We start from the raw sequence: 24475 nt of genomic DNA, 5'->3' as shown, positions 1-24475 counted from the left end.
CTGATTTCAGTACTCATTGCCTCAATCAAGTACGTGTACAAGTATGACTTGCACACTGAAGCTATAACCATGGTAACAGAGACCTGAAAGTAGCGGTGTGAATTATATTCTCGTCCTCGAACGCATCCCCAGACACGGGCAAGATCGGACATTTGAGAAGTTTCGTGACTTGAAGGTCAACGCCGAGAGGTCGACTTGTTCGGAGGTCGACTTGTTCACCCTCCCAAGCACAGCAAGTTAGCCAAAGCGACGTCAATCTAGCAGGACTAACTGCATACGGTCACTTGCATCTCCAATGCAACCCACATGCATGCACCATGAAACTGATTGAACTCGAACTGAAAGCTAGTAATCATGGCAGCCATGCAAGCTGATTGATCCACGTGTAGATACGCATGTGTGTGGCAGCATGGGTCACGATATATCGATAGGCGGCGCGGCGATAACATTATTATTTTTCTTGTTTTGAGCCAAGCATGCAAAAAAAGTTCCATCGTGTACAGGTAGGTGTGCGTGCATGCATGCAGTGACATAAATGTAAATGGGAGCACAACAGAAATGGAGATAGAAATTCTATAACAATGCCAAAATACAGCTGTATGCTGGTGTGCTGTATGGTGTGTATGGTGTGCTGTATGGTGTGTATGGTGTGTATGGTGTGTATGGTGTGGGGATGATTGAAGTGAAATCTTGTCACAACACGAGACGAGGAAGATTTTGTTCACTTCTTGGACTGTGAAGCTTTCTTGGGACGTGAAGGCAGACTCCACTGAAATGATACAATATGCCTATATTTAAAATGATGTGCGGGTGCGGCTAGAGCAATGAAGAGCAAGAAATAGCATTACTCTCACCACAAAATAGCCTGCAAAACTAGACTGCTGCAACATGTTCTAGACTAGACTTACACAGGTAGTTGTTGTGACATAACTCAGGAAAACAAACCTTATGCATTGTTTGTTCCGGTCATCTGCAACCTGAAATCAAATAAAGGTGAAAGACCAGTGGAGATCCTAACCGAAAAGGGAACGCAAGTTGGGAAAGCGCTGTGGATCGTAGTCCGCATCCGTCTGGAGTCGCTCCGCCACCAGATTCTGAAGGGCGGGTTCATATGCCTGCTGCAGACCCGTGTCGGATGTAGCGCTTGCCAGCACGTCTGGGTGAGAACAAAACAAGCAATAGTGCTGATGTCATCAAAAAGAGCCCTACCAGTAACACCATAAAGAAAGAGCCCTACTGGGAGCAGTAACCCCATAAAGTAAGCACCCTACTACAGTCCATTCAGAAAAAGATGAGCGCTGGCTCTGGAGAGCTCCCGTGTTTGGCAATTTTGTGGTACATTGTGCAGTGCCGCGCGATTCGAAACTTGAAAAAGGGTCCAAAAAAGGCACCTCAACTGGGGTTCGAACCGCAAATGTACTGTTATGCAAGTGGAGTGAACGGTCTGGATTTTCATGGTTTTTACCCAATTCAGTGCTTTGGGGGCAAAACCTCGCCGAAATCCTATTCTTGTTATGGCTTGCTTTTTGGAGAAATAGACTTCAAAAACACAATTGGAAGAGCATTCCATGGGGGATTGCCAAAAAATGTGACGAAAACTCAAAATTTGACCCGTTCATGGCCAAAAGCTAGGATATCATCTTTTTCTGAATGGACTGTAGGAGCATTAACCCCATAAAAAAGCCCTACAAGGAGCATTAACCCTATAAAGAAAGAGCCCTGAAATGATTTCGGAGTTCCAGCCCGATGCGGCAACGGAAAATCACGTGTGACATAAATGATAGCATGAACAGCATGAGAGGAGTACAGAATGAGCTCAGGGGCGTAGCTCCAACATCTGTGGTGTGGTGACAATGTGCCAGAGCATGTCCGTACTGTGGTGACCATGTACCACGGGCAACCTCATACTGTCATAGCCCCCATTTTGCCTATCTTGACTATGCAGTACGTATGACGGCTATTTTCTGGTGTGGCGACCGGACTATGCTGACTACACACGAGCCACGCGCCTGCAGCTATCAAGTCTCAATGCGTGTGCTATACATTGCAGTCATCAGAGCCACTGGCTATTTACTAACACTATTCACAGTGAAATAGCAAAGAATAAACTCGAAACTCGGATGTTGAGCCATAAATAAATGTAGAAAGGAAAAGGACATATTTATGCCCCACCCAAGTTGGGTGGTGTGCTGCTTTGCTGCTTCGAATTGTAGTTAGACCGCTTTGTCAAATATCGTACTGGTCTCGTTATCGTCCAGTAATAATCGACATTCTTTGTTCCGTTGGCACTGTAGCTTTTGCTCGTTTTCGTTGCGCTTGCCTTCCCCTCCTTGGTCTTTCCATAACCTTGAACCTTCCAAGTTGGAAGGCTGTCGGTTAGCGCTACGGAGATGTGTTGAAGCTAGGTGTCAGGACGTCAAATGTCTCAGTACTCTGTCAGTTTTGTGCCTAGTTATTGCACTTTCTGACTGGATATAGTATCCAGTTACAGTGATGGAGAGTTACTCTTAACTCATATCCATATGTCCATTTCCTTTCTACAAATAAATTAATTACTCATAAAAAGGACACACTTCAGGCTCATTGTTGTCGCACTACATGTCACGCTTATTGAGTTTTCTCGCCTTTGAACTTTTTTGTCATTATTGCTATGTGTATAGGTCACGCATTTTCGCTGTTTACTTTAGCTATCTAATTCTTTGCGCTGTTTTTACCACCTCCTTACTGTACTTAATCCACTGTTCCTGTTCCTTTCCCTTGCCTGTATTTCACCTGATGAGAAGGCTTGAAAGTATACTTGTGAAAACAAAAACTATCAAGATGTTCGTAATGAGCCTAAAGTGTGTCCTTTTTATGAGTATTATCGCATTTTTGTCTCAGAGAAAACAATAAACTAATTGTGGCTTATTGTGCACTCTTTTCAAACCATGTAAAAACAATTATTAAAGGGGAAGAAAAAAATTTCACGGTTCGCGTGAGACTCGGCCAAAGGCCCAGTTTTCCGCATCCGCAGGAACGCCACCACCCTCTTGGATCAAGGCGCAGATGCAGCTCCTAAACGGTGGGAGGTGAGTAGATCAGACCCACCACAAAGTGGTCAAAGACCGAAATCCCATTCACTGCATCCATGTTTCCCTCGTGCCAGGCCACGAGTTCCCAATTAACTGTGGGTCGCAGCACGGCTGGAAAAAATCCTTCCGCTTCCAAGCAGGACTTGAACCTGGTACCCTCTGTGATGGTCTAAGACCATGATTGAGAAACAGAGGGTACCAGGTTAAAGGGGAAGTTAAACCTAAAATCAAATTTTCACCAATTGTAGCTTGTTCAGCCATGTTCGATTGGGAATAAGGCCCGAACGCTACATCGCAGCCTTTTCGGACCAAAACCAGTCGACCCAGCATCCAAAAGACTACAACATATGGGCCAATCGCGGTCATCCGTGCTTTTATAAGGGGCCATCCGTAAATACCGATATTTATTTAGAAACGAAAACTAGTCGTTTCTCTTCAACCCCTCCCCCTCCCTCAGAAACGAACACAATACAAACGATGCATAGAATCGATATTTTTTGTTTTCTTTTCTGGACGTGCCCACACATACAAACTGTGCATCAATATTTTTCGAGAAACGAACAGGCGCTCAACCCCCTCCCCGCTAAACGACTAGTTTTTGTTTCTAAATAAATATCTATTTTACGGATGGCCCCTAAGAACGAAATGGCGCGTTTAGTGACATTTAGCATACAAATCCCCATCTAGTAGGGCGCAGTCACCCAGTTTCGGTGGAAGTGCGCGAGTTCGATTGGGAAAAAGGAGGAAGGGAGCGTCTCAGCTTCCTCGGACCAAGACCATTCGACTCAGCACCCCAAAGACTACAACTGGTGAACATTTGATTTTAGGCTTAAGACGTTACTTCAGTAACGTCTGGCGCTAGCCAGGGTCCACATAGCTTTAATTTGGTGTTTGTTTGTGTGTTTGTTTGTTTGTGTCACGCCTGGCGCTATCCCGTATCTGTCCCGTACCGTACCGTACCATCAAACACAGCTGGCCACATACCAGCAGCATACAGCTGGCCGCAATATTCAAATAGGGCTTCCAAACGCAAGATCATAACGTGAAGCAACTTTGAAGAATGAGTATGAATGCGAAGTGTATGGGGGAATGCATGTAGGGCGATAGTGCGGGTTCGAATCCCAGGTAATGCCTGAAAAAAATAGAATTGAAAAATTTATAACATCCCTTTTCTTTTTTGCCGTCATCAAGGCGGTAGACGGTGTCGTATTACCCTCGACCGTACCTGTCCCGTACCTGTCCCGTACCTATCCCATACCGTACCGTACAATCAAAGACGGCTGGCCACAATGCATATTCAAATAGGGCTTTCAAGTACAAGATCATAACGTGAAGCAACTTGGAAGAATTAGTATGTATGCGAAGTGCATCTGGGGATGCATGCAGGGCGATAGTGCGGGTTCGAATCCCAGGTTATGTCTAAAAACAAAAAGTAGAAACTTCTAAGAATTTATAACATCCCTATGCTTTTGTTAGGTACCTCCTCCCGCACCTTTTCTAGCTGGCCTGCATGCACTTACGTACTCACCTTTTGTCTCCTTTTGCTCCGTTGGCCTGGGTAGATACTTGCGCGCCCATATTTGCCATAGCTACCCAGGCCCTTTATCTTGCCGTTCAGACTTGATCTCTCTCTCTCTTTTCTCACTCTTCAATGTAGTCGTTTCGTTCGTCTTGGTCTCTTGTCTCGTCGTCTATAATAAATGTCGTTCCCCCAACCTACCTGTTCCCGTTGTAATGTCTGGATATGTCGTCAGTCGTCTTGTTTCGAACTCAACATTGGCGCCCGATTATTGAGCGACCCACGACCCTGAGATCATCCCATGCCCAGCCGTCCTCAACCGCCATTCGTCTCGTCTATGTCAAATTGTCAACCTCGTCTCGTCCATGTCAGTCTCGTCTCTCCTACGCCAACCTCGTCTCGTCTCTATCAACCTCATCTCTCCTACGCCAACCTCGTCTCGTCGTGTCGTTCAAGCCATGCAGCTCAGGTCAGCTACCTTTCTCTCTTTCTTTTTTTGTATGCGTTCCTTCTTCGTCAAATTTATTTTCGTGAATTTTTTTGTAGTGTGTGTGCGCGCGCGTGTGTTCGTGAAACATTACCAAGTTAGGGGTCCGATCATGGTGAGCCACGCTCTAATTTTTGGATGTTTAGCAAAAGTGTAACTAGGCTGTATTAGCCGTGCAAAATACTAGTAATTCACGTTCCTCGTCAAACTCCAATAGTTATTACACACTATGTAGTACAGGAATGATCTGCAGTGCATTTTTAGTAAACACTTTCGTGAGATCCGTGCGCGCGTGCAATATGTGTGTGTTTTTTCTCCTCCAGTCATTTTTAAAAATCTTTTTCTCTCTTTTTTTCTCTCCGCGAGGACGCGGGATTTTTTTTCATGGAGGGGTGGTATGTTAGGTACCTCCTCCCGTACCTTTTCTAGCTGGCCTGCATGCACTTACGTACTCACCTTTTGTCTCCTTTTGCTCCGTTGGCCTGGGTAGCTACTTGCGCGCCCATATTTGCCATAGCTACCCAGGCCCTTTATCTTGCCGTTCAGACTTGATCTCTCTCTCTCTTTTCTCACTCTTCAATGTAGTCGTTTCGTTCGTCTTGGTCTCTTGTCTCGTCGTCTATAATAAATGTCGTTCCCCCAACCTACCTGTTCCCGTTGTAATGTCTGGATATGTCGTCAGTCGTCTTGTTTCGAACTCAACACTTTTTTTGTCTAGGTCATCAAGGCAAAAAAGCATAGCGTAGGGCCCTGAGCTTCCAAGCTCTCTCGTTCATTGCTAACGTTATTTTACGACTATTGTCTCCTCGTCGGTACAGTGCACACCCTTCAGAGGAATCAAAAGCGTTTCTGCTGTAACTCTGAGTTTAACGGTTTTAAGTTTTAACCGATCATCAGACAGCAGCTGGACTACAATTTTAGAAGATACTAGTATGATTGATATAGGCTGCAAGCTTGGATGGCGCGAATGATTGGTCCGGGCTGACAGTGTGATATGAAAATGAATTCACAGTATTTATTATTTAGCTTGACGAGAGTGCTTACCATTCACAGTGGTAATTGGCTCAACACCGGCATCTCGAATAGCTTTGCGCAAGGCCATTGGCAGCTTTTCCGACGATGGGTGGTCACTATCTGCACTGCCGGCCGTATCACTGCTCGCAGTGCTGCCAGTAGTGGATGTCTGCAGCAGCATACAGCAAGCACAGCATGGATAAACAGGACACACAGTGTGAGAAGTGCAACTACTTGCCTACTGTACACGCACAGCACACACAGCACACACAGCACATACAGCAAGCACAACATGGATACACAGGACACACAGCGTGAGCAGTGCAGCTTGCCTACTGTATACACACAGTATACACAGCATACAGACAGACGATGGAGTGCAAGGCATGCGGCAGGTTGCCACTACTAAGTCCATGAACATGTCAGCCAACAAGCAAGCGGCGCAATTCAAAATGCATTGTTTACTCACATTCACTACCATACACACCAACTCAGCTGTTCAACTGGGAAACACACCGGTAACAAAGAAACGCACGCAAGACAGTGGCCGCGCATCAAAACAAGCCGTCACGTACCTTTCTGCGCTTGCTACTGGCCATGGTACTGGAGTAGGCATCACTGTGTGGGCGTCGAGATGAAGTGAGCCTCTGTCTGACAATGTCTTCAGCTATCACAGGAATCCAACTCTAATATTTATAAGGACAAACAGCACACATGATGCACACAAGTTAGTGATGGTATTTCCACTGCTTAGGTGTGCACTGATCAAAGCTGTGATAGTTGCACATAGATTATCTCATCTCATAACGTCACATTGAATCGTGCTATCCACAGTGCATCAAATAATCACATTCACTAGACCACATGTATGCACACACTACGCACACACATACACATATGCACGTACACATGCACGTACACACACACGCGCGCGTGCGCGCACGCACGCACGCACACACACACACACAAGCACATGCACAAGACGTGGGACCATACAGCTCCGAGCATCAGCAGGGTGCATACTTGTACATGCATAATACTACATGGAGTTGGATAAGCTGGGGCACTAGGCACGCGAGTAATTCTCGATTGTGTGGATGCACACCATCTTGTTAGTTCAGGCCCGGCGGAACTGCTCCGGTTGGTCCGGCCATGGCCGGACCAACTTTTTGCCTACTGCTGAGAGGTCTTGTGTCATACCCGCCATGTCATACAAAAAAGAATGAAAGGCTAGGGTATGGCCAGACCAATCAAATATTGCTTCCGCCGGTCCTGTAGTTGTTACCGTATATTCTCTATTATAAGCACAGGTCTCCATTACTAGCACAGTCTCTAATACTAGCACACTGTGAGCACCTTTCGAAACATTATAAGCACAGTCTCTATTATTAGCACGGTCTTGGTGGAAATCAATGCTGCATGCATGATATCTAGCATGTATTTCTTCTTGCTCTGATGGATTGTATTGGTTGAAAAAATATAAGCGCAGTCTCCAATATAAGCGCGGTCTCCAATATAAGCACGGGGTAGAGGGGTGTTGAAAAAATATAAGCACGGCGCTTATAATAGAGAATATACGGTATCTTCGCCCGAGCATATTCACTGAATTTCAAGGATTCTGTATACCACTGTCCCATGATAGAGAACAGAGAAACCCCCCCCCCCCCCCCGGGAGAATGTACCATGCTAGAGAACAGAGAAACCCCCCCGGGAGAATGTACCATGCTACAATATACTCTGGCTTACACACATACTATTTTGGAGGACCATGGTCATCATACTAATACCGTAGAGTACCGCCAGAGCGCCCCGTCTTGGTTTTACAGCCAGGGAAAGGAAAATCGTATGGCAGAGTGAAACGAAGTTTGTACGGTGTGAGAACCTTAGTGTACTAAGGTCACACTTGGCAGGTTTTTGTGTGGAGCTCGTGTCCGCTTGAAGGTAAATTGAGTACGGATTGACTGCACAACGTGTAATACCGTACTGGCAATATATGTTGCCGCAGTGAGGCCATGAAGCGTTACATTGGCACATGTTTGCCGCACGCAGGGCGTTACATGCAAAGTCGCACAGGAGCCGTTACACAGGTTTCTATATTGCCGCAGTCCTTTTTTTGCTATTGCCGCATCACTTTTTTGCTATTGCCGCATCATTTTTTTTGCTTTTGCCGCATCATTTTTTCTTCACGCCGAAGGCGAATAGAGACTTCTGCATTGTCACAAGGAAACTGGTAAACACATCGCTCTTCTTCGCAAAACGACCTCGGGAAAGAAGAAACCATTGAGATCGCCAACCACTGAATGATGCTTGGGCGTGATTTTCTTCACGCCGAAGGCGAATAGAGACTTCTGCATTGTCACAGGGAAACTGGTAAACACATCGCTCTTCTTCGCAAAACGACCTCGGGAAAGAAGAAACCATTGAGATCGCCAACCACTGAATGATGCGCCTTCGAGTGTCAGGACTTCCTGCTGCGTCCAGTTTTGAACTTTTCACCACGCGGTACACGTGATTTCACAGTTTTAAGCCTTTTTTTGCAGTGCAAACTGCAATGAAAAGATCGCCGCACCCCGCCGGACGCGCGTTACGAACTCAACGAAAATTTGTCGCACTAGCCTGGTCGGGCGTTACGCCGCACCCCCCTGCGTTACGCGTTATGCGGCAACATATATTGCCAGTACGGTATGTGTACAAAGTTCGTGTCGTACGACCTACGGACAGGAGATCACCTCCACAATACGACCACGAAAGGACGAGATGGTGGGGCGCTCTGGCGGTACTTTACGGTACTATACCGGTCATTCGACCTTGGACATACAGTACCACAACGATACAGTTTATATTTTACGGTCCTTGCAAGTACTGGTATGTTGTTCTACTGAAGTTTCACTATGCCGGGGAAATGTGTGCTTACAGCTGGTACCATTTCTTGCCAGTCCTCCTCCATGCTTTCTTCTTGTCCCTGCTCCCGTCGCTGTGTGGCACTAGCAGCTGGTGCGCTTTCGCTGGCCATGTCCTGCTCAGGCTGACCAGACGACTCTGCAATCTGACAAAAACAGCATAGAACATGCAGGGAGACAGTGTGTGTGTGTGTGAGAGAGAGAGAGAGTGAGAGTGAGAGAGAGAGAGAGTGTGTGTGTGTGAGAGAGAGAGTGTGTGTGTGTGTGTGTGTGTGTGTGAGAGAGAGAGAGAGAGAGAGAGAGAGTGTGTGTGTGTGTGTGTGTGTGTGTGTGTGTGTGAGAGAGAGAGAGTGTGTGTGTGTGAGAGAGATAGTGTGTGTGTGTGTGTGTAGAGAGTGTGTGTGTGTGTGTGTGTGAGAGAGAGAGAGAGAGAGAGAGAGAGACGCTCACACAAATGCAAAGGGTAAAAGTGACGGCGCTTTGGAGTGGCGTTGTAGGAAATGAATAGCACTGTCCCCGGTCCTGCAGTCCGCAATACTTGTACACGCAAAGTACTCATCCAGCCTGCAGCACACGGCGTATGGGATTGACTAATCCTGGAAGCACTGCACCTCGAGCCATATCAATGAGCTGACACTAGTACTTCGGAGTCCTATATGGGTAATATGCTGCTATTGCTGAGCCGGCAGCACTTAACACGTAGTAATGTGATGAAACCAGTACAAACAAAAGGCGCAGAACAGGTCACTAAGGTTCACACATCGGCTTGATTGCAATCGTATAATGCACTAGGTACAATGGACATGTACACCACATAGTGTGACACACAGCTATACCACATTATTTGGTGTGAAATTCATAAGCTACTTAAAAAAGTATCACATCACATGGCGTGAAGGCGTAGCAGCTTTGTGTGTAAGCCATACAACCATGTACTAGTACATATACACAGCTGTTACAGTGCCTGACAACTAACACAGTGTACGGCGGGGCGGGGGCACGAATAAATGTGGTCACACCAATTGGTGGATGCACACCCTAGCCATGGCACATTACACGATTATCGTGCCAAATTTCCAGCAGTCAACACCACCCATACGCGTAGCCGCCTGAACAGCTGTTCAAACTTATCTACAGTCACACTAGACAACATAGCACTGTGAAGACTGAAGAGGTGCAGTTTGTACATACTCGTATCCATGGACATTACACAGTGCAACACAACTAGCCGGGTATATGGACTACGGTGTATGCACAATGGGCTATGGGATATGCACATCGAAAGCGTTAAGCACTTACTGGTGTTGGTGCTGTGGCTGATGAACCTGTGCTGACTGAAGAGGAACTGCCAGACAGCGGGGTGCGCTGTGCAGCCGCTCCGGTTCTGCTGGTGCTGCTGCTGCTGGTACTAGCTCTGCTCCTGGCAGGTTGCTGCGTACTAGAGCTGGCTCTAGCAATAGCTGCATTGGCGGCGGCGGTGGCGGCAGCAGGAGGAGCACTGGTAGGTGTTGCACTGGTGGTGGGCGATACCCTGATCAGACGCGCGTCCCTCTCCGCACCGGTCAGAGCCGACGAGGCAAGCAAGCGCTCCACAATGCCACGCATGACGGTGGCGTAGAACATTGGCGCCATCATCGCCATGGACTGATGCTCAACTTGCAAGTCAAGCATATACTAATCAAACAAACAGATACACACACACGGGAAACACACAAATACACAACAAGCACACACGTACAAGCAGCACCAACACCCCATTCATGGATGACAACAATGCCATTGGTGGCGACACCCATAAGAGCACAATAAGCAAGCACAACAACAACAACAACAACAACAACAACAACAACAACAACAACAACAACAACAACAACAACAACAACAGTGATAGCAGTGGTATGACTACAACAGAGACAGTTCCACTGCACACGGGACTGCACAGCGACACTCGGCGTGTGCCACAAATGGACCGATCCATGTCTGTCATCAGTCGGGGAGATGTCCTATCTAGGACATCGCACTCTGATTGGTCACCTGTCCCAGGGTAGTCATGGAAGCGTCAGTCGCTCACACGCGATGAAAAGAAGTGATGCGTGAGCATTTCTGAATGTATGTGGAGGATGCACGATCGTAATGGCGATGGATTTCTTTCTGAATTGGTCAAGTTTGAGGGAATAGGCGGAGAATACCAGAGATCGGCGGGGATTGAGGCAGTGTATATTCAATTCGCCATCGAATACCCGACCGAATGGCCGTTTTCGTTTGGGGATTTCATGTAGGGTTTCTCGTAGCCACGCGGCGCTTCTTTGGAAACGATTGGTTCTAATTATTTGAATGTTTGCCTTTGGAATGTTTCTTCACGCCCCGTGCGTTCATTTCGCCCCGAACCTGGCCATGCAGAGGAGGAAGACGAGGCAATAGGCACTAGGCCCGTAAATTACTGCCTGGAAGATATTATTTGGCCAAAGCTTGCTGTTGGCGTTTTCGATTTCTTGGATACGACAGCTCTTGGCTAAAACTGGACCTTGGACGGTCTTTCTTGGACATCAACCCAGGACGTACCACATTGGGCGTGGTGGTCATGGACGTATCGCCATCGCTTTCAGCCAGACCCTTCTGCTGCCTAAAACCAATGGCGAAAGTAAAAACTTCATCGCAGCAGCAGCTTCTGCTCTGCTGAAAGTGCGAACACAAATTGCTTCGCCTATCCTCTCGTGCACTTGCATATTATTTTCAATGCGACCAAAACGATTCGCTTGCCAGTTCCTTTGTCCAGGCGTACTCCACGAGGAAAATAAAATTTGTGAAGGCAAGAGGCAAGATACGAATCTCGACTCGCTTGAGGCAAGTCGCCAGGAGAACGACCAATTTTGAGACGAAAGGCCTTCGTTGCGTTTGTTTTGAGTGCGACATGTTCATCTTCCTCGGACGCGACACAAAGTTTTGAGTCACGTGTCACGATTACTATGGGAACAGCATAGATGTATGCTTGGTTCCGTGATGTCCTATCTAGGACATCTCCAGGACTGGTCATGCCCACAAGCAAACATATCAAGAGCTGTGCATGCCAAGCAAGTGCCAGCATACACCATGGCTTTGCACAGTTGCATGACAGCACAGAAAAGCTTGCATGCGGAGTCGGTGCCCACCTGAAGAAGCCGCTCCAGAACAACGTGCAAACTTGCCGTGCCCTGCGTCAGGCCGTGTGCCATTACAGACAGGGAATTCCCCATCTCACGATGAACAGGCGACCAAACGCGCTCATAGTAATCGGCTGCAGACGCTGCACACATGCAAACATATACATCCACAAAATAGTCCGACTTCAAAACATTGATGAACTTGTACATGCAGACATGCAAACATATTGACACAAAACGCCCGACTTCAAGACAGTGATGAACTTAATAGGCATATACCGTAAAGTACCGCGAGAGCGCCCCACCATCTCGTCCTTTCGTGGTCGTATTGTGGAGGTGGTCTCCTGTCTGTAGGTCATACAACACGAACCTTGTACACATATTGCACGCCGTGCAGTCAATCCGTACTCAATTTACCTTCAAGTGGACACGAGCTCAACACAAAAATCTGCGAAGTGCGACCTTGTACACCAAGGTTCTCACACCGTACAAACTTCGTTGCACTGTGCCATACGGTTTTCCTTTCCGTGACTGTAAAATCAAGGTGGGGCGCTCTGGCGGTACTTTACGGTACATGCATGCTCGTAGAAGGAAGATCAGGCAGTGAATAACCTAGCATGAAACAAGAAGCCTCAGTGAAGTGCCAAGCAGTCCAGGATCTGCCACCAATTTACGCTCATTTCAAAACCCAGTTACTGTTATGTCGGCCTGCAAGGCACGCAGGAGTCCATTCCGAACAGAACATTTAACACCACATATATATAATTATACAAAAACCACTGAAAAAATTCAACAAGGAATGAACCCATGAAAACCCACAAGCAGTACAAGCAGCACATCTATTAGAGAATTGCAAGAAAGGCTTAGAGCTTACGGTCGGTCTCATGCAGGCCTCGGAAGAACACTACTGCCACTTGTCGGATCTCTTGCAGGGTAGTTTCACAGAGGCGGACTGCTGTACGAGTCGGCACACCCACCTGTGTGGTACAAGAAGAGAACAAGCAAAGTGTCACCACAGACCCGCTTGTTGCACACGGCGTGGCAAACCAGTGAGAAGCAAATTGAAACATTATTATTATTATACGCATTCCCGCGTTGAAGTGTAGCAGCAGTATGCTGCGTCCACAGCTTCGCTTATGCAGAATGTCGGATGAGCACCATTCAGCACGGAAATCAGAATAACAGAGAAAGTGTACTAGTCGTCGTTGCTTGCCTAATAACAAGCCCAATAGGCAAGCCAGTGGAGGTCGCAAAGCATATCTCATTCCCTCACGATGAGCAGGTGCTAACTAAACAGTAACAGCCAATAGCACGAGACAAGCAAGGCACATAAAACAACAGCACATGCACAGACAATCTATCGAGTACTTGCTAAGCTATCGAGCTTCAGACAAGCGAGCGATGTACTCGTTTCACCCCCAGTATTTTCGCCTCCTCTCCAAACCAAGAAGGCCTACCAGAAAGACGCAACGGCCGCTTACCAGGGCTTCCCGGACCATGTCCTCACAGTCTGAAGAGACATGGTTGGCAATTTCCTGCAGTCAGCACCAACAAATCAGACACAAGTCAGAGGAGGACAGTCGACAATACAGCGCAGCTCAATGAAATCCAATCGAGTGCGCGCCGGGCGTTGTGCAGCCCATAGACCTGCAAATACTGGGATTTCCACAAAAAGGCTGCAATACTGACTGACACACTTGATCAGGTTTCATCGATCAGCACTATACACAGTACATTCACAGTGTGTCAACAGGAAATAGTAGCCTGGCTGGATAGGAACGGCACGCAAACCCCGTACACTGGTGTACAGGTACATGTGCACAATGTCAATGTGTTCAGGCAATGTGCCAGGAATACAGACCCGACAAGGGGTGATTGCAGCTACAAACTCACACATTTGCACACTCTCGTGAACACACACACACACACGCACGCACACACACACACACTCGTGTACGCACACACGCGTGCGCACACGCATACACATATTTAGCAGAATCACGACCAGTACAGGCCCAAGCTAGCAGTGATACTAGCAATAAGCATACAGTCAGACCTCGCTTAACCGCACACATCCGTTTCCCACAAAAATATCCGGATAGGCGAGGGAACCGGATAATTGAACACTGGTTATGCTGGATGCACTCTGAAAACTGTAATCTGTAGCCAGTTATGTTCTTCCGGATGGCGAGGGATCCGGATAAAAGAGGACCGGATAAGCGAGGTCTGACTGTACACACACAGCCTGTGCAATTACTAATTAGTAATTACATCATGTAAGTAGTTGTGTGCAGTGTGCAGTGTGCAGTGCACACATGGTAAGTACCTGCAGTGAGTGCTCCGTCCAGGGCTCGCCATGCAGTATGTCATTGTACAGTGCCTGGCGCAATTGTGGGGCAATTCGTACCAGTGGAGCTGTCTCACCTGCATCAAGCACGACACACGTTATTAGGAAAACAATCATGACATCATCACTAGTCAGGCCTTCACACAGTAGCACATCCATGATGTCATCATGAGTAATGCAGCAGTGTAGCGCGCACATGCACCCCCCCCCCCCCTCCCCCACACACACACTCACGTGCGCGCACACACACATACACACACACACACACACACACACACACACACACACACACACACAGAAGTACGCACACAGAAACTGTGTCTATGCATGCACCACAGGCACACACGCTATGCTTACCTTGGGTGATGGCCAAGAAGTCTGGCATGGACAAATGGCGGCATGCGGCAGAGAGCAATACACCAACTGGACCTGGTCAGGAACAAAACAGAGAAAAAGACAAACGACAAAATAAACATTGTCACACTTGTAGGAGAAAAGAAAACAAAATCTGGATTTTTAAATTGAGGGCACAGGTAACGACAAGAGTAACAATACAAAGCCGGCAAGAGTACATAATCCTCAAGAATGTGCAACTTCACTATCAGTGCTGGCCCGACAGAACTTCAAGTTGACGTCATTTTTCTTTATGATGTAATGTGCGTTGTACACGTATTATATCAGCCGGGGGGGGGGGGGGGGGGCACGCTCTTGGGGGTTACGTCCTCTCTTAGCAATGGCAAAAGTACACAATCATATCGTATTTTACCGGCTATGTCGATCCCCAATATTCGGGGCCTCGCCTTACCAGTTCATAATCAATAGCGATTAAACCCAGGTTGTACGTCGACAACCCCGTTTTCAATTCAGTTTCGCAATGCAGGTCATAACAGGTAGACAGGCCTTACCCTCTTCCTCCTCGTCCTCCATAGGAGAGTCGGCTTGACTAAGCTGAACAACAACATCGTGCACTGACACACCTGCAGAGTTTCAACACACATGCAAAGATTGTTGTACTCTTAGCTTCACCTCCTCAACACATGTACATCAAAAAGTAAACACAGGTAACCATGACCACCATCTGCTGAATTTTTGATACATGCTAAATGTAAGAAATACATCACTGTAGGGTACACATGGTGTTGTAATACATTAAGCTAAAGTCAAAGTCAACGCGACGGTGAACACAACCAGGGCAAAAGAATAGGATTGTTGCGGTGGCCGTGTGCGTGGAACTGCGTGGAAAAAAGATCAGAGAAAGAAGAGAGAGAGAGACCGAGAGCCAACCTTCACGTGGGTTACTGGCTTCCTGGTACAGTCCATGTATTAGCGCTGCTGGCACTTGCACTCGACCGTGCTGGTTGCTTGAAGACGAAGAGGACGATGGCTGAGGCTGGCCAGTAGATGGATTGGTAGCAGAGCGTGACCCAGCCTGTTGCCGTTGAGCAGGATTCTGACCACCTGGTGCCGTTGCACTAGCATGAGCAGCAGCGGCGGCGGCAATATGCTGCATCATCGCCGCAGCACCAGCAACACCAGCAGCAGTGCCAGCAGGAGCAGCACCTCCAACACCAGCAGCACCTGGCACAGGCTCCATATTACCATCCGGTCCCCGGCGGAAGAACACATGATGTACATTGGGCTGTCCCGGTGCGCTACCCCCCTGACCCTGTACACCAGCATTGTGTTGTCCAGGCATGGGAACGCCGCCAAAGGCAGCACCTGCTGCTGGTGGCATCATACCCATCGGCATACCAGGTATGATGTGAACATGCGCATGTGGTTGTGCGGCCGGGCTAGACTCGGGCTCCAGGCTTCGATGGCGCGGATGTGGGCACATGTTGATCATTGAGGATCCCGCTGCAGGCAGGGCCATGGACAGACCACATGCACATGCACACAGACACACACACACACACACAGACACACACACAGACATACATACACATTGTACATGTAGATAGATAGCACACTAAACTGCACACTTTGCAAGACTATATCTTCATGATGTCTCAAAACCAACTGGTTCGCGAGGGGAAAGAAAATGCTTGTGACGCACAGTGGCCAAACACATACAAGCACTGTTGAAGTTTGATTTCGCGCTGGCTAGCATTCGCGCTATGCCCTCCTCGCAAAACACCCGCAAACATAAATAATACGTCCCAAACACTAGGCAGTTTTCAGTACGTGGAATTGTCATGAGCCGTGGGTAAAACTGTGACGTGTAAATGAAATGCACTTACCAACAGGCGGTACAACTTGTGCACGTGTCTGATGACGCACCGGCGAACGGCCCATTGGCTGAGCACCATGAGCACCGGGTGGCATCATCATAGGGATTGGCATAGGCATGCCTGGGAATAGGCCGGGACCGGGGTTAGGAGCAGCCGGTTCATTTGCAGCAGATGGGGCTGCTGTCGAGGCACGAGATGGTGTCGAGCCACTGCTGGTGGAGCTGCTGGAGTTCGACGCAGATGCGGATGCTGGCATGGCGTGTGTGCTCTGTGACGTAGCTGCAGTGCCGGATGATGAAGCTGGACCAGGCGGGTGAACACCAGATGCAGCATTAGCTGTGGCTGCTGCCGTTGCCGCAGTGGCTGCTGCCGTTGCCGCAGTGGCTGCTGCTGTTGCTGCTGAATTAGCTGCTGCATTAGCTGCCATGGCTGCACTATGCATGGCCATGTGTGCAAAGCCAGCGGGTAGTTGGTGAGCATTAGCATGAGCAGCGGGAACGCCAGGACCACCAGGACCGGTGGAGAAAGAGGACATTTGTACACCTGGCATCATGCCGGGCATACCGGCTGGTGGCATCATGAAGAAGGCAGGAAACTGGCCGGGCTGAGGTGCTTGGCCAGGCTGGCCGCCGGCTGGCATAGTGCCGGCGCTGCTACTGTTAGTGGGCGCTGCACTCTGCTGTCTGGGTGCAGATGTAGTTGCCGGATGTGATGCTGAAGACGCTGCGCTGGCAGTGGGAGCAGCAGAGGATGAAGGTGAAGACGATGACGACGATGTTCGCTGGGCTGCACGCGGCTGGCCGCGTCCTTGAGCAGAACGACGCTCACCGCCCAAGACAACAGGGTTGGTGGTTATAGCGTCCCCGTCGGGACCAACACTAGCCATCACCGTCGTCATTTCCACACTGCGTGTCATGTACGAGGAGACCGGCCGCGGAGCTGGCTGGCCGACGTCCACGTCCAGATCAGCTAGTGACGCACAGGAATGGGACAAGGAGTGAATTGACTCAAAGACACTGTCCAAGATGTACTGAGCGTCGCTGTCCTAATGGCAGGGAGGGAGAGAGAGAGGGGGGGGGGGGGGGCACACACAAAAGCAAGGAAGCATACATTCAAACCATAAATGTAAAAGAGTTGGGAGTTGTTTGGCATCTGGCGATTCTATTTTCACGCACAAAATCTATCACAGCGTGACATCACGCTCCACCTGCCCTGCATATGCATCTTCACACAAAGAAAGGGGAGAGAGTGCGATGCTTTCGAGGATACATTGTGAGAAAATCGGAGTAAGACTGACTTCTCTCTCTCTCCCCCCCCCCCCCCCCCCTCCTCTCTCTATTCCTCCTGTCTCACCCCCCCCCCCCCCCCCTCCCCCACAGGGAGTCATTTTTTGTCAATCATGCATGATTCCAACGTGCAAAGTACTGCATGAAACACAACGAAAGAACGCTTTGCCGGCCAAAAGTTTCAATCAAAGAGCAACACATGGGATCACGTGCTACGTTATTCGGTGCTCAGTATGCTGCTCAGTATGCTGCTCAGTACGCTGCTCAGTATGCTGCTCAGTACGCTGCTCAGTATGCTGCTCAGTATGCTTGTGTAGCACACACAGACTAATGTCAGACCCGGATTTTGTGAATTAGGGAGGTGAAATTCTAACGAATTCTGTCTCAAAACCGGCAAATAACTGTACCGTAAAGTACCGCCAGAGCGCCCCATCTCGCGAGAACGCCCCACCTTGATCTTACAGCCAGAGAAAGGAAAATCGTATGACAGAGTGCAACGAAGTTTGTACGATGTAAGAATCTTAGTGTACTAAGGTCACACTTGGCAGGTTTTTGTGTGGAGCTTGTGTCCGCTCGAAGGTACGGATTGTCTGCAAAACATGCTATGTGTGTACAAGGTTCATGTCGTATGACCTACAGACAGCAGACCACCTCCACAATACAACCACGAAAGGATGAGATGGTGGGGCGCTCTGGCGGTACTTTACGGTACATGTACATATCGTTTTGTACATGACGACATCAAATGTTAACGAATTTTATAAATTCGTTAACCCTTTATGTACTGATTTCCAGCACAGAATGAAGCAGAATTTGAATTTTCAGCACAATTTTCACCTTCAACAGGCTATAACTTTGGCCTCCTTCGCTCCAATTCCACAATCTTGGGCTCTTTGGAAAGCTCCTGGCGAGAGCAACGCGAGGATACCAGGGTCCATCAACTAGCTGCCACAAATCAGGCACAGGAACACATCAAAGTCGTCTCCAAGCCCAATATGCGAGCAAATTTCCAGATCAACGCCATTCCACTCTCCTCTATCGCAGAACGCTCAAATCTTTTCGAGGCGATTCAAACTTCAGCCAACTACGTCATTATCATGTGCTGAGTTGGTCAAAGAGCACACGAAAAGGGATTTCCCCCTAAAATGGCGAAGAGATCGATAAAAAATTTGAATTTGCCGATACAAGATACGGCGCGCGATATCTCTGGATTCGTACATCGTAGCTCTTCGGCGATTGTTGCATTGGAAAGCTTAGAGTTTCCGCTACTGAATAGACCCTTCGATTGTTGAATTCGGACAAGACATGATGGAGTTACGAAGGTTTTACGGATCGATCATGAATCGATCATATGTGATCGATTCGCGTACACACCGTACATAAAGGGTTAAATCGTTAGAATTAAATGCTCGTTAACACTACAGGTCTTAGAGTACTCTCATCCACACTGGTGCCACCACCATACACGAATACAAGAAAGAAGGCGGACATGATCAGATGTAGCTCACCTGCACGTTGGGATTCTCGAGAATCTCCACGCATTGCTGCACGGCTGGAGCAAGACAGCGCAGGTACGGTACCATCTGCTGACGAAGGATAGCAACTAATTCTGCACTTCTGTTGACAGACACACAGACAGAGACGGACGGAGAGACAGATAGACGGGCAGGCAGACAGACAGACGGACATATAGGCGGACAGATAGACACACAGACAGACACACAGGCAGACGGACAAACACGCAGACAGACAGAGGCATAATGACTACACAATCAGGGCCAGGCAGGGCAGCTTGAAAGAGTGCTCAATGCGCCCGAGTGCAGAGCGGTATACACAAATGAATAAAGGAGATGGGAGGCCGTTTTTGCTGAACCTTCAACGGGAAGTATAGTCAAATATCAAAATTTCACTACGTGTAGTCTTCGAGATTTGAGTCGACTTATATGCTTCCCATCATCCTATATTCCTAAACAAACTCGTGCACTTCCCCCGAAACTGGGTGAGTGTGCCCTACTAGATAGGTCACTAAAAAGCGTCATTTTGTCCTTGTAGAAGCGTGTATGAATGTGAAACTCCCAGAACTTGTAGTTTTCTACAGTTTTTTCTTAAAACACAAAAATCAGCAATTTCTCTCTGTCAAAGATGTTTTTCACCTCCAAAGAGGTTTGAGTATGTAAGGGAGATGCCGCGCTGGTGATGGAGCATACACAGAGGGCGAGGCCTGGGTGTGCATGTTGTGCATGTTAATATTTTGCTATCTAGTTAATATGAAACTCGGGTATTGAGCCAATAATAAAAGTAGAAAGGAAAAGGACATATGGAAACGAGTTAAGAGTAACTCTCCACCACTGTAACTAGATACTATATACAGTCAGAAAGTGCAACAACTAGGCACAAAACTGACAGAGTACTGAGACATTCGACGTCCTGACACCTAGCTTCTTTGATATTTTTGACCCACCCAAGTTGGGTGGTGTGCTGCTTTGCTGCTTCGAATTGTAGTTAGACCGCTTTGTCAAATCGCCTACTGGTCTCGTCGTCGTCCAGTAACAATCGACATTCTTTGTTCCGTTGGGACTGTAGCTTGTGCTCGTTTTCGTTGCGCTTGCCTTCCCCTCTTTGGTCTTTCCATAACCTTGAACCTTCCAAGTTGGAAGGCTGTCGGTTAGCGCTACGGAGATGTGTTGAAGCTAGGTGTCAGGACGTCGAATGTCTCAGTACTCTGTCAGTTTTGTGCCTAGTTGTTGCACTTTCTGACTGTATATAGTATCTAGTTACAGTGGTGGAGAGTTACTCTTAACTCGTTTCCATATGTCCTTTTCCTTTCTACTTTTATTATTGGCTCAATACCCGAGTTTCATATTGCACACCTGATGAGCCGTCACGAACCATACGGCGAAACGTACGTCGTGTGAAACAACTTGTTTTGTAGTCAACTAGTCCATCACAATGTCATACATGAGGAGTACTGTAGGAGTTTAGATTTCGGCTTGTACAATTCGTTCTCGCAAAGCTTCCCCCTTCTTAACTTATCTTTGATATTTTTGACCCACCCAAGTTGGGTGGTGTGCTGCTTTGCTGCTTCGAATTGTAGTTAGACCGCCTTGTCAAATCGCCTACTGGTCTCGTCGTCGTCCAGTAACAATCGACATTCTTTGTTCCGTTGGGACTGTAGCTTGTGCTCGTTTTCGTTGCGCTTGCCTTCCCCTCTTTGGTCTTTCCATAACCTTGAACCTTCCAAGTTGGAAGGCTGTCGGTTAGCGCTACGGAGATGTGTTGAAGCTAGGTGTCAGGACGTCGAATGTCTCAGTACTCTGTCAGTTTTGTGCCTAGTTGTTGCACTTTCTGACTGTATATAGTATCTAGTTACAGTGGTGGAGAGTTACTCTTAACTCGTTTCCATATGTCCTTTTCCTTTCTACTTTTATTATTGGCTCAATACCCGAGTTTCATATTGCACACCTGATGAGCCGTCACGAACCATACGGCGAAACGTACGTCGTGTGAAACAACTTGTTTTGTAGTCAACTAGTCCATCACAATGTCATACATGAGGAGTACTGTAGGAGTTTAGATTTCGGCTTGTACAATTCGTTCTCGCAAAGCTTCCCCCTTCTTAACTTATCTTTGATATTTTTGACCCACCCAAGTTGGGTGGTGTGCTGCTTTGCTGCTTCGAATTGTAGTTAGACCGCCTTGTCAAATCGCCTACTGGTCTCGTCGTCGTCCAGTAACAATCGACATTCTTTGTTCCGTTGGGACTGTAGCTTGTGCTCGTTTTCGTTGCGCTTGCCTTCCCCTCTTTGGTCTTTCCATAACCTTGAACCTTCCAAGTTGGAAGGCTGTCGGTTAGCGCTACGGAGATGTGTTGAAGCTAGGTGTCAGGACGTCGAATGTCTCAGTACTCTGTCAGTTTTGTGCCTAGTTGTTGCACTTTCTGACTGTATATAGTATCTAGTTACAGTGGTGGAGAGTTACTCTTAACTCGTTTCCATATGTCCTTTTCCTTTCTACTATCTAGTTAAGTTTATAGAAAAGAAACAGGACCAAGGAACTACAAGTTACGCTGTAATGTCCACTAACACCACCAGTTACTTTACAATCAGCTCATGCGATAACATTGCACGACACTGACCGACGGTACAGGCGTTCTACAACTAACTGGCTAACAGCTCCAGCACCTTTTTCTTTTCTATAAATTAATCCTTGACTCTCCATCCAAGTCCATTCTTGCACACCTGATGAGCTGTCCTTAGCTAGTTAAACCCTGGCAATGAACAGCAAATTCAAATTCAACTCGGTTGAGCTGTTCGTTTGCTCGTTTTTATTGTATTCTATTTTCGTCACGCGTTTTATATCGCCGTCAATATCCTGTTTGCCTGTTATCGCTTCCGCGTATGTGAAAGCTATACATGCTGTGTATATCTACATTGCATTGATGCCAACACGGAGAAGCTCCTAATAATAAGTTAGATTCACTCATTCACGTTGTACCCAAAAACTCAGTACTACAGGTCTCATCACAGTGTGTATCCACATGTACCTGGTGGTGGCTGGAGTAGCAGTTGCACTGGAGCTAGCACTTGTTGCCTGCCCAGATCTTGCAGCACCTGGGGTTGCACTTGAGCCGGATGCTGCACCACTAGTTGTGCTAGTGGTGCTGCTGCTACTACTGGTGGCAGTGGTGGTGTTGCTGCTGCTGCTGCTGCTGCTGCTAGTGCTGTGACTGCTACTGGCCGGTGTAGGTCCGTCCACGTCAGCACTGCCGCTGTTCTCAGTTCCGGCTGGCGCTGCTGTAGAGCTGCTTGCAGCAGCGGTGGCTGCCGCTGGGACTGGAGGGATGTTAAGCTCAAGCACACGGTCTTGGACGGTTGCGTGCACCGAGGGGATTTCCTACAGCAACAACAAGTGTATACACCACACACAGACGCAGACACATAAACACAGAGACATTCATGAACACACACACACACGCACGCGCACACACACACACACACACACATGCACACACACACACACATTCATGAACACACACGAAGACACACGAACACACACACACACATGAACACACACACACGGATGCACCTGCCCCGTTCTGCTATAAGAGCTTAGTACACATAGGAAGTAAACTCAAGCAACCGGGCTTGCCATGTGCATTTTGAAGCTCGAAACTGCTCACGTTCATCCACTGGTTACCACTTCAAGTGAAGAGTATGACCAAGGTAGAGGAATGGGAAGCGGAGTAAGAATAAGACCAGTGATGTAACGCTGAGTAATTACACAATGTATAGAAACCAGCATTTGCCAAAATGGAAGGAAGAATGAGGAACGAGTGGGAACGAGGTGCTTATACGCATGCAACCAGTGATGTATGGTCAAGTGTAATGCAACACTGGGACTTGAACAAATTCCAAGGAATAAAGGCAAGTCAGTTGCATGTCAAAACCTTCCAATACAAGCCACTAATATACGATCTCAGGGTACGTCAACATGTGCACCTTGAAAGCCTCGCTGCACAGTACACATATTGCACAAACTAAATAATTTATAAATAATGTGGTGACAGTCGATTTTCTTCAGACTTTTCCCGTTTGTGTCTTTCCCTCAAACTAGTCAAAATAATTTAGTGCGTGCACAGACAGTCCACTTGCCGGAAATTGACGTTTTTTAGTCCAGGACACAATGCACAATACGGAGAAAGAGAAAGAGGAATAACAGTTTTTTTCCGCATCTTCTCGCATATGAATACTTCGAGGTACTCCTTCACACAAGAAGAAGGGATACCGTACCAGTACGTCGAGTGTACGTGAATACTGACCTGCAGAAGTTGAAGGTGTCGAGAGGCCTGCGACAGGTAGTGCGACGCACAATCGGTGAACTCACGAGCTTGCTGTCGCTGGTTGGTAGCGTGCTGCTGCCGGATGTGCTGTTGAACGCGATCCATGTGTTGCCGTGCAGCCGCCGCGTGCCCAGCTCCCGCCGCTGCGTTGCCAGCGGAGGCTTGCTGGCTGTTGGATGTATGGCCGCCGCCAGTAGAGGTAGTAGCAGTCGCCGCTGTGCTGCTGCTACTGCTGCTACTGCTCCTGGTGGTGCCACTAGCTGACTGGGCCTGAGTGATGGCGGCAGCAGGCGTTGGCATGTTTGACATTTGATGCGCCCCCGTGTGAATGACGTCCATATTTATGTGCACGTTCAGAGCTCCCCCGGCTGTATCAGCATTCTGCACAGGACACACAGTAATGCCAAAGATGAAGACAGAGTTGGCATGCTACAACATGCGGCTAGAGCACCGGTCCTCGAGTTGGTCATACACTCGTACTTCGTTTATTGGGGCAGTCCGGGACGGGGCAGTGACAGTAACTTAAAAATGTCTGTAACTCGCAATCACATACGTTGATGGACAAAGGCCAGAGATATGGCATGTGATGTCGCTATTTCCACTAAAAGTGACAAAGCAGTAATATTTCCACTATAACTCGC

The 24475-nt window shown here is 47.9% G+C and overlaps 1 protein-coding gene across 1 annotated transcript; it reads right to left on the bottom strand.

The window, feature by feature from the left end:
• Nucleotides 1–252: 252 nt before the first annotated feature.
• On the bottom strand, nt 253–24239 carry LOC135813877 (mucin-19-like). The gene is made up of 16 exons (XM_065326899.1): nt 23814–24239; nt 22539–22888; nt 19504–19612; nt 16719–17754; nt 15763–16335; nt 15384–15455; nt 14836–14907; nt 14458–14555; nt 13613–13666; nt 13006–13108; nt 12141–12274; nt 10291–10665; nt 9006–9137; nt 6667–6777; nt 6122–6260; nt 253–1156 (listed from the first exon to the last, which is right to left on the bottom strand). The coding sequence occupies exons 1-16, from the start codon at nt 24171–24173 to the stop codon at nt 1014–1016; spliced, it is 3861 nt and encodes a 1286-aa protein (XP_065182971.1). The 5' UTR covers nt 24174–24239; the 3' UTR covers nt 253–1013.
• Between the last annotated feature and the right edge of the window lie 236 nt (nt 24240–24475).

Source organism: Sycon ciliatum, chromosome 4 (genome assembly GCF_964019385.1).
Source record: "Sycon ciliatum chromosome 4, ocSycCili1.1, whole genome shotgun sequence".
In the NCBI taxonomy this organism is placed as follows: Eukaryota; Metazoa; Porifera; class Calcarea; order Leucosolenida; family Sycettidae; genus Sycon; species Sycon ciliatum.
This window is presented reverse-complemented; position numbering and strand designations above follow the sequence as displayed.

Coding starts and splice junctions, on each gene's coding strand:
- LOC135813877 (XM_065326899.1), bottom strand. CDS start 24,173: ATGGACGTCATTCACACGGGGGCGCATCAAATGTCAAACATGCCAACG. Junction 16,336..16,718: donor ACAAGTTGTACCGCCTGTTG/GTAAGTGCATTT, acceptor CCCTGCCTGCAG/CGGGATCCTCAATGATCAAC. Junction 9,138..10,290: donor CAGCCACAGCACCAACACCA/GTAAGTGCTTAA, acceptor TGTTTTTGTCAG/ATTGCAGAGTCGTCTGGTCA.